This window comes from Pelodiscus sinensis, chromosome 7 (assembly GCF_049634645.1).
Source record: "Pelodiscus sinensis isolate JC-2024 chromosome 7, ASM4963464v1, whole genome shotgun sequence".
Lineage (NCBI taxonomy): Eukaryota > Metazoa > Chordata > Testudines > Trionychidae > Pelodiscus > Pelodiscus sinensis.
Window position 1 is genome coordinate 17,900,405 of NC_134717.1, and position 11,094 is coordinate 17,911,498.

At 46.5% G+C, this 11,094-nt stretch overlaps 1 protein-coding gene across 1 annotated transcript in view; it reads right to left on the reverse strand.

Annotated features, from left to right (window-relative positions):
* The window catches only part of DARS1 (aspartyl-tRNA synthetase 1), a 79,078-nt gene extending 68,004 nt beyond the window's left edge, over positions 1 to 11,074 (reverse strand). Inside the window, exons 1-2 of the mRNA XM_006117048.2 lie at positions 10,786 to 11,074; positions 9,102 to 9,159 (exon numbers count right to left, since the gene is read on the reverse strand). Coding sequence (XP_006117110.1) covers positions 9,102 to 9,159; positions 10,786 to 10,851 — 124 coding nt within the window. The 5' untranslated portion in view covers positions 10,852 to 11,074. The remainder of the gene's footprint in view (positions 1 to 9,101; positions 9,160 to 10,785) is intronic.
* Between the last annotated feature and the right edge of the window lie 20 nt (positions 11,075 to 11,094).

Consider the following 11,094-nt stretch of genomic DNA (forward strand, 5'->3'; position numbering starts at 1 on the left):
CACTATTGCAGTGGTGGCGACAGCAATGGCCGGGAGCTCCAGGTCCCTTTGAAACTCCGGGCCCTGGAGCAATTGCCCCCTTTACCATCCTCCCTATTGATGGGCATGTTTACAGCCCTTTAGACATATGCCCTTAAAAGAAGTAAATTATTTTGCAGGGTACTTGCAGAACAAGCCTGAACCAGAAACACTACAGACCTATGGATCCATAAGAAATTGTACAAGAGCAAACCCAAACTTATATAACTCAATATTGATTCATGGGGCCTAAATAAATTCAAATATATAGTGCTGTGGAAGAACCGGGCAAGGGAGTAAGGCTTTGGCTATGTCTACACTAGCAAGGTTTGGCAATGAAAGAGGTGTTGACAAACAGGAGTCACCAAAACTGAAAACCTGTCAAATTGTTTTTTCTGGTACCCACTGTTGACAACTTGTGACCACATATACAGCTCCTTCATCCCACAGGTTGGATGTTAGGAAAAACTTCCTGTCAGGGTGGTTAAACACTGGAATAAGTTGCCTAGGGAGGTTGTGGAGTCTCCATCTCTGGAAATATTTAAGATAGACATCTATCAGGGATGGTTTAGACGGTACTTAGTCCTGCCATGAGGGCAAGGGACTGGACTCAATGACCTCTCGAGGTCCCTTCCAGTTCTGGTGTTCTATCATTCATCAACAGAAAGAATGAAGCATCGTGGGTATGCATCCCACAGGGCCTCGTGTCACCTTCACATGCTAAGCACTACGGGAATGTGCAACATAGCACTAGGCATCATGGGAATGTAAAAAACATCCCTTCAGCCATCTGTTTTCTTTCCAGACGTCCATGGGGTTTTCTGATTTCATGCCAACTCAAGCCTTCTGGCCCTTATTTTGAGCGCTGTGCAGAAGAGGTCACACATTACAGCATACTTAATTATGGACCTACCAATGGACAATGACGACTACAACTACTCATCAGATTCAGATTTATCAGTTTGATTAATCAGATTCATCAGAATCCGATTCAGATTCAACAGAATTAGTGGATAATCTATATGATTTTGTGAACGGCAATTTTGTTACGACACATCTGATATACTCATTAGATTGTTGCTTTTGAGCTAGGGAAACCAGCCCGGGAGTGAAGGGATTGCATTGTCATGCGGGTGTGGGATGAAGAGCCCTGACTACAGATATGTAAAGCAACCTTTGTGGAGTTATGTGCTGAACTGGCCCCTGACCTGTGGCACAAGACACCCAAATGAGAGGTGCTCTTTCTATAGAGAAGTGTGAGGTCATTGCTTTGTGGAATCTGGCGACTCCAGATTGCTACCATTCTGTTGCAAATCACTTTGGAATAGGCAAGTCTATCCTTGGGGCAATATTTATGCAAGCATGCCAGGGAATAGAAGACATTTTGTGGGAAGAACAGTAACTCTGGGAAATGTGGATGACAGAGGCTGGCTTTGCTGAAAAGGACTTTTCTAATTCGGGCAGGGTAACAGATGGAAAACACATCCCCATTTCAGTGCCACTCAACCTTGCCTCAGAGTACATCAATCGTAAGGGATACTTGTCGATGGTACTTCAGGCACTTGTGGATCACTGGGGAGATTTCATAGACATAAATGTGACCATCTGAAAAGGTGCATGATGCACACATCTTCAGAAACAGTGGCCTATACTGGAAGCTGCATGCCGTCACTCTCTTTCCAGACTAGAAATTTGCAGTAGGGAACGTAGAAATGCCCATAGTAGTCCTAGGCAATGTGGCCCACCCCTTGCAGCCCTGGCTCATGAAGCCTTACATAGGGCACCTGGACAGCAATAAGGAGCAGCTCAACAACAGGCTAAGCTGCTGATAAATGATTGTTGAATGTGCCTTTGGAAGATTGAAAGGGAGATGAGGGTGTTCTCTAAGGCAGGCTGGACCTTTTGGAGGATCCCCAAGGTGGCAGCCACATGCTACAGCTTACATAATTTGTGTGAGAGCAAGGGTGAACTGTTCCTCTATAGGCAGAGCACTGAGGCACAGGGTCTGGACTCACACTTTGAACAGAAAAACACTTGAGCTGTCAGAGGAGCACATAGGTTGTTCATCAACATAAGGGAGGCTTTGAGAAACCTCTGACAATGAGGAGGCCTGAGATTTGTGTGTGTTGGGGGTGTAAGCAAGGCATTCAGACCAGAGCATTTAGAGTGGGCTGTTTAACACAAAATAAGAACTCATGGAAACATTCATGACATTTGTCTTTTATTATATTTTAAAACCTCACAGTTGTGCTAATGTCTAGCTGTCATGATCGGGTTCATAGGGAGTGGAGTGCAAGGGGAAAGAAGCCATTACTGGACTGCAATAAGCGTTTCAAAGAAGAGAGATTGCTGGATGCAGAATTGCATCTTTGCATCCATGCATGATGATGGGGTGGGGGAAAGGGGCACAATGCTGGGAAAAGAGTTATGGCTGGGGCAGGGCCTTATGTTATGGGCTCTAATGTTCAGGAGTATTATACTCCTCAGTATGTCATTTTAGTCCTACATGACCTGGAGCATGTGTTCAGTGGTCTCCTGTCTGTTCATTGGCCCTATCTTGTTTCTGGTCCTATTTGTGCTCTTTGCTCCCTCTCCCTAGCTCATCTTTGCTCTCTTCCCTGGGGGTACATCTACACAGCGGCACTCTTCCAGGATAATAGTTTTCTGCACTATATATATATACACACACAAGAAACCCGTTATTTCAAAATAACGGGCTTCTTATTCCAGCTTCCTATGAACCTCATTGCATGAGGATTAAGGAAGATGCCTGAATAGCGATTTATTTTGAAATTTACTGCTGTGTAGACAGTGCCAATTTTCAAAATTAGCTATTTTGAAATAAGCAACGCAATTTGCGTAACTCAGACTGCGTAGCTTATTTCGAGGTACAAGCTACTGTGTAGACATACCCTGACTGAGCAGAGGAGTGACCCAACAAATCCTTCACCATATGTTCTTGGTTGTTTTTTCCCCCTCTCAGTTACCATGCTCTATCTGATGATAATGTCCTCAAGGTCTGGTCTGAAAAAGTAACCATTAACAAAAGGGTAACTGTACAGTTCTGTCTATAATATGCATGGCCTTGGGGAGGTGGGGGGGAGAGGGGGGAAATCCCACTTGGTTTGATCCTCCTGGAGTCAAGCAGTTCTCTGTGACAAGTATCAGAGGGGCAGCCATGTTATCCTGAATCTGCATAAAAAATGAGAAGTCCTGTGGCATCTTATAGATTAACAGATTTATTGGAGCATAAGCTTTCATGGACAAAGACCTACTTCATCAGATGCAGAAGTGGGTGTTTGCTCACGAAAGTTTATGCTCCAATAAATCTGTTAGTCTATAAGGTGCCACAGGACTTCTCATTGTTCTACAGCATGGTGAGTTTTGTTTTTTGTTTTGTTTTAATTTGGGGCTGAAGTGATGGGGGAGGAAGAAGTTTTATTATGACTCCCCTAAAGTATTGATAGCAGTTGTACAGCACTGGTACAAGGAAACAATTTTGAATTATCCTACACTTGTCCACAGGCTGCAATCATTGACGTATCCCTGCTGAAGGTTAACAAGCAAACCCAGGGTGAGCTTTGAGGCGAGTGGGGGGGCTCCCTCATCCTTATGTAGCCAAACTGTCTGCTCCCTTGGTTCCAGCAGCACACACTGAGGACTAGTTTGGGAAAATGTTGTACCGGGGAGGGGGAGAAGGAACAGCCCTGCCATGGAATCAACATAAAAAAAATTAGTAAGTACATGAGGCAAATTTTTGACACCATTTCCCTGGAAAATTCTATCGCTATTCATGCATGCATCAATGTTGTGTTTGGCCATAGTGAAATGGCCCTCCTGCACTGCACAGACTTCCCCGAATGGCTGCTGCCCACTCAGTCCCCAACGCAGCCCGCCTGCACAGCAACTGTTCTCCAGAGTGAGTGAGTTAGTTTTCAGCTGGTTGGGGGAGAAGGGAGCCTAACTGGCCTGGGGGGGCAAAAGCCCAGGCCTGGAGCTGGGCTCTGGGCCCCCTTAACTCCAAGATGGCTGTACTGAATTCTCCTGGTTCCTATAACAAGTCTGTGCTACACTGTGTCCCTGTGAACCAATCAACTGCTCGCCGGGGAACCACCACCATCCCACCCTGCATGGCCGCAGGGCCAGCCTGCTCAGCCAACAACTCCGCTCACCTGCACAGCAATGTACCCCGCCCGTGTCCCTTCCTTTGCTTCAACACGTGATGTCTCTTCCACAATGAGTTGCTGAGTGTCCTCACAGACATCATTTGAGAACAGTTCCTCACTGCCAGGTGTACAGGTTGCTACCCAATTGACCCTCACTCATCTCCTGGCCCTCTTCAGTTTCTTCACTAACTATTGTGTATCTGGGACAAGTATTTCTGTTTCTTCTCTCTTCTTAAAGCTATCCACGGTGTCCTTGGGCTTGGTTGTGGGGTCCCCACCCAGAATTCTATCCAGCTCATTATAAAACCAGCATGTTCTGGATAGAGCACAAGACTGCCTATTTGCCTCCTTTGCCATGCGACAGGCCTGCCAGTCCTCCTTAGCTCACATAGCAGGAAGTCTCGCTCATACCCCTTGGCACAGATCGATGGATGTAACGAGAGTCTTGACTTCTACATCGATTGCTTTGTAGGATACATGCTGGAGACCAATAAACTTGACAAAAAACCTTCCTGCTGCATACCTTGTGATTGTCGACCCAGTTCTTGCAAAAGTCCCTTAGAGAGGTGGAAGTTTTCTGTCATGACAAACTATGGAATGTAGTGACATTTGTAGTGTTATAGTGTGGACGCTCAGGGGTTTTTGTCTTTCAAAAGCAGCCTCTCTTTACAGAACATGTAAGTGTAGACAAGGCCTTTGTCTACATTGGCAAAAGCTTTATTGCTCAACTGCAATTCAAAAGTGCTCAAGTACTATCATAAACAGTGCTTTGTTGGCAGGAGTGCTCTCCTGCTGAAAAAGCCAAAAACCATCCTGGGAATGGAAGTTTTTTGTTGGCAAACTGACAGCATTCACTGGCTGACTTTTAGCAAAACACTGCTTGACTTTTAGCAGCACATCTACGTGGACATAGCCACATGGCTAAAAGTTGTGTGGTATAGACATAGATACCCTAATAAACAGTCTTTTACAGGTCTGAGAATGATGGTTTAGAGTCAGAATTCCCAAAAAGCCTAAATTAGGATTTAAAGATCTGGTGTTAGATCATTTTGGCTAGTATATGCTAACTAATATTTAAAAATCTTAGTTTCTCGTAGCCTTTACCAGCTTACTATGTGTTACACAGTACATTGTGTATGTTAGTGAATTACACAGAATTGTGAAAATCTAACACGATATAACGATTTAAGAGACATTCATAAAGACAATGGTTTTAAGGATCTTAAAAAAATTCAAATGAATTTAACTGTTGTGTATAACAGTATTATAATTAAAGTGTGATTTTGGATGCAATGAATATTGCTTTTAAATTTTAAGCCATCATTATTTTGGAGTGAAAAAAGGAAAGCCGGTAGAGAATGAGAACTTCACTTTTTACATGATTCCTATAAATGGGAACTGTGTGTGACCAATCAAAGGCAGAATATGACCCGAAAAAGCAGTACTGGGGAAATATTTTTAAATAAGTCATAATTAAAGACATCATTAACTAACCAGACAACTGACATTTTACAGTGCTATAAAGAGATTTATTTCTGTCTTTTTAATTGCACTTCTTCCCCATAATTTTTCTGAATAATCTTGAGCATTCACTTTTAAGACAGTATCTAATGTTTGGTTATAGCATAAGCAGGGCTCGACAATCTATTTAATCTACTCGTCCGTGGCGCGCGCATGCGCAGTGCGGCTCTTGCGCATGCGCAGTGCGGCTCTTGCGCATGCGCAGTGCGGCTCTTGCGCATGCGCAGTGCGGCTCTTGCGCATGCGCAGTGCGGCTCTTGCGCATGCGCAGTGCGGCTCTTGCGCATGCGCAGTGCGGCTCTTGCGCATGCGCAGTGCGGGGCTGGCGAACAGCTTTTGCCGCAGTTCATCAAGCCCTGAGCATAAGTAATGTTTTATAAACCTCAGGTTCTAACAATTACAGCTAATCATTCACAGCGGGTATGTGGTTAAATCTACTACCGTATTTTCCGGCGTATAAGGCGACTGGGTGTATAAGACGACCCCCTAATTTTTTAGTTAAAAGATAGGGTTTCGTCTTATGCCCCTGCGCCTCCTTTGCTCCCGGTGTCCCTGGTCTGCTGGAGACGGTCCCCAGCAGACCAGAGGCACCGGGAGCAAAGCCGCAGCAGCAGCGGGGTCCCGCGCCTCTGAGGCTTTGCCAGAGCAAAGCCTCAGAAGCGTGGCACCCCGCCGCCACTTCGGCTTTGCTCCCGGTGCCTCTGGTCTGCTGGGGACCGTCTCCAGCAGACCAGGGACACCGGGAGCAAAGCCTCTGAGGATGCCCCGGCAGCAGGACAGCCCCGGCGCGCCTGGGCTGCCCCGCCGCTGGAGCCCCTCCGCGGCTTTGCAAAGCCTCGGGGGAAGCCGGCGGCGGGGCATCCCAGGCGCGCCTGAGCTGCTCCGCCGCCGGAGCCCCTCCGCGGCTTTGCAAAGCCGCATATCCAGCGTATAAGACGACCCCCGATTTTGGGGGGATGTTTTTTAACATCAAAAGTCGTCTTATACGCCGGAATATACGGTACTCTTTAAAAGGGATAAGAGTTTTTGCTGATATTGCATATCTCCCTTGAAGTAAGCTAGGGCAACAGAGCTCCATCCCTGTTTCTAGACTTCTACATTCCATGGGATCTACCTTTTCTACATACAGACACTCCCAACTTGTAAACTCCAACTTAGAAACATCTGCACATACAGAACCTCATCTGAAGCCTCATGCAGGGATATCTGTAGGATTTATGGGACCCTACACAGTACTATTAAACTGGTGCCCCTATGCCCAATGGCAGCCTGGGGATGACGATTTTTTAGAGATTGATTTTATAATCTTCAGAAACACAGTAAAGAAATATATTTTTAAAGCAAATTTTAAACTAAATTCCTGTAGACTAATACAGTAAATTCAGAAACACGTAGTATATATTTAGGATTGGCAGATGCCTGTTAAATTGCTTCATAACCACTTGAATGGCTTTCACAGGTTCAATGTTCTGCCAATAGGTCTAGCAGGCTTTTTCCCTTTTAAGTTAATCAGATCCTCCTTAGAGGAAGCAGAGCCACAGACTTAGGCTAGGCATTAAGATCCAGTGAGTTTCCCAAATTTTTGGATGCTCTATGCAACTGCATATTCTGCCTATGAATAAGGCAGGCCCAGGGGACAGGCAAGAGGCACAAGCAGTAGTACTCAGCACAAGCGCTGGTCGGAAGACTGTAGAGGAGCAGGCAGTGGTCTCACAACCAGAGGCTGGAGAGAAGCAGTGTTTCGAAGGGGAAACTGCCACTTCTCTCCAGCTGCCGACTGCCCCGCTCCTCCCCCGCTCCTCCGGTGTCCTTTGACTAGTATTCACGCTACCTCCTGGTGAGCCAGGGATTGGGGGAGGGGAACTGGGGTGGCTGCAAGAGCTGGTGCAGAGCCTACAGGGGGCAGAGGGGAAAAGGAAGGAGGATGGTGGCTGGAGGATGTCCAGAAGCCCCCTCACAATCTCCATCTACCTCCTCATGCCCCTCTAATTAAACCTGTCTTTTCTCAAGCACAAGCATTTAAAGTTAAACAAAAAACTCTTCTCTGTTTCATATTGCAAATATACAGTATTGCAAGCAAATTATGAGTTAAACAGGCTTTTGTATGCTAGTCTGTGAAACTTTGTTTCTATGGGAAAATGCATTTCTAGTGCCGAACAATCGACTTACAAATGAACTTTTGGGACATGACCTGTTTGTAATTGAGGACTTCCTGTACTGAATTTGACTGCTCTAACTAGAAACCCTACTCAGAGCTTCCCCTCCTATCACAGCTCTCTCATAGCTTGCCAACTCCAGGTTGTGAATGTAAATAATGTGTAAAAATAGTAACTATTTAACCAATTAAAATTCTATTAGCTACACAGTTAAACACTTAACTGGGGCAAAACCGATGTGGGGGGAGCACCCCCACATTTTACACAGGGCTCTGGGCAAGCATGACCTCAGGGCATGCATCTGGGGCCCCTGGTAGAGTTTATGAACAGATATTGATAAGCCTGATGTAACTGGTTACACTTTTACATCCAGGTTACCATCTGCCACTCTGAACTCTTCCCTCTCTCCTATCATACACCTTTCACTTCTTGCCCTGCAATGGTATTTGTGACAGGATGGATCACAGAAGTCCCTCTGGGGTAGTCCCCTGATGTGGTGATCAAACCATTGGTGCCTGCCTTCCTGGACCAACTTTGTCCTGTTGGGCCAGAAGCTCTGGTCTTCCTCAGTCAAGGCAGAGTTATGATTACCATGCCTTTGCAGTGTAAATCAAACACAGAACCAGCTCAGTTCTGGGAGAGCTCAATTAGAGAGCTATTTGCATCACCCAGGAAACAAACCCCCAAAGGGGCCCAAAACCTCAAATAAATCTGTCTTAGTGTGAGAAAGTTTTACCCAGAAAAAGGTCACCTCCCAAAACAAATTGATAAATGTCAGATGGCATTCACCCAGGAGTTCTGAAAGAACTCAAATGTGAAATTGCAGAACTAATAACTGTGGTTTATAACCTATCCTTTAAATCATCTTCTGTACCCAATTACTAGAAGATAGCTAACATGACACCAATATTTAAAAAGGGCTCTCGAGGTGATCCTGGCAATTACAGATCAGTAAATCGAACATTAGTACAGGGAAATTATTGCCTAATATTTCAATACCTGTCTTTGAAGATGTATGCAAATGCTTTCAGAACCTTAGCAGTAATTCTGAAGTAACAATTAGATTTTTTTTTACAACTGTGATATAATAATATAAACGGACAAGGAAAGAGAAACAAGTAGTGAAAAAAAACAACCCCAAACAGTCTAGCAAACAAGAGTTTTAGTTCAAAACTGGTACTATAGTAACCAACACTAATTTTTTTTCAGCAGTTTGTTTTGTTTTGTTTTTGTAACTGACCTGGTTTTTCTTGTGACTGTATCAGTGGTAACACTCCATATCTTTCCTTAGCAAAATCCTAAAAGGTATTGGAGGGGACAAAGAAAATATTTTTTGTCAAAGAAACGTATGCAAAAGCATGAAAAAAGAATTAACAGTGTCAACTCGCTCACATCAGGACGAAAGGAAAATCTAAAATAATCATAGCATTATTCTCCATAAGCTTTCCTATTTTTTTACTATGCCAACAAAGATGAGCTGATTGATGCACCACTGACAACTACTACAGGCTGAAACTCTCTTAACCCGGATTCTGTAGTCCGGCAACATTCATGATCAGGCACAGATGTTACAGGACCAGGGCCTGGTGAAGGGCCAGTAGCAAGGACTTTTGAGGGGCTAACAGGGCAATGGGCTGCCCGCCAGCGAGCTGACAGCAGGGCTGCTCAGCGCAACAGCAGGGCCGCTCAGTGGAGTTGGGAGACCTGGCACGTGGCTGTCTGGCAGGGTTGGGAGCCTCAGTAGCTGTGGTTTTGTGGAGCAGGGAGTCACAATGAGTGGCATGCAGCTATCCAGCAGGTTCCAGAGCTGTAGCTGCTCGGTGGGTCTTGGAGCCATAGCAGCCATAGCTGCCCAGTGGGGTCAGCAGAAGTGGAGAGCCAGCCAGGGGGCCAGTGGGAGAAGTCCAGGAATGACTTCCCCCTGCTCCAGCAAAATCCCTCAATCAGGACTGGTCAGGTCCTGAGGGTGCTGGACCAGAGAGCCCCAATCTGTACAAGATTTAAATGCATTGGAAGAAGGCATTTTCACTAGAAGGATCCCAATTCTGGAATCCATTTTCCTGCTTAGTCCAATGGAGCCCAAGTCTCCAGACCTTCAGGGAACAAAGTAAAACTCATCAATGTACTCAGGCATGTGCCTGACAAGTAAACAATTTTGGCATTTTTCTTATTTTAATAGACTATTTCGGCTGTTGTGCACATTTACATGCAGCTAATAGAAGCACCCACCAATTTCTCTATTGTTTTTAATGAAGCCACCTATGTCCAGAATTAGATAAGAAGGATTCATTTTCAAATTAAAGAAGTTTGCTTCCTGAGCATGTGTTATGGATGTTTGCCCCATTACTAAGATAATATTTTGTTTATATACAAGATGCGTATCTTTATATGTTTTCTTATCACTTTTGACCTATAATCTCATAGTGTAAAACATAAAACCACTCCCCAGGGCACCAAGCCCCGCTGAGCCTGCCCTAACTCGTATTTTGGTGCAGTGACAATGAGGTGCTGCTTTGGGACATGACTAACCCCATGAGAATAACAGGAATGTTTCTCACTGCTCGCGTGGGACCAGTGCACGCACACCTATGACAGGACACCGCAAAGGATAAAAAGCTGCTAGTCTGCTGGGAACTCAAGCGCTGGACTGAAGGCAGCGATCTGCGCACAAATGCGGGGGGGAGGGAAAGGGGACCTGAGACAGACCAGCGCCTACGGGTGGACACAGCTCCTCTGCGAGCCCGCGGGACGCGAGCACGAAGCTCTCCCCCGTGCTGGGGGTACTCCCTGCTCCCCCCGCCCTAGTGATGACCTCAGGGACTGGTGGGGTGGGCACAGGCTCGGGCCTCCCGGGGTGGGCAGCCCCCGTCCCTCACGGCAGCTCCAACCCCCGGTGCTTTCTCCCTCACAGCGCCCGGACCCACATCGGCCGCCGGCGGCTCCATGCCAGCTCGGTCGCGCTCCTGGCTCTTGCGGGCGGCGCTGGGCATCCGGCCGGATCTCGCAAGCAGCTTCTGTCCCTGGGCGGCTCCCGTACAGAACGGCGCGCACCTTGCTCAGTCAGCTCCGCTCCGCCGCGTGGCTGCACTACTTCCGGGCACCGCGAGCTCGCGAGAGCGGCTCCCGGCCACGCGACAACCGGGAAATCTCCGCTGGGCGGCCTCTCGCGAGAAATGCACCGCTCGCGGCCCTGCCCCTCAGTTGCTTTCGCCTCGAGGCCGCCCCTCCCCCAT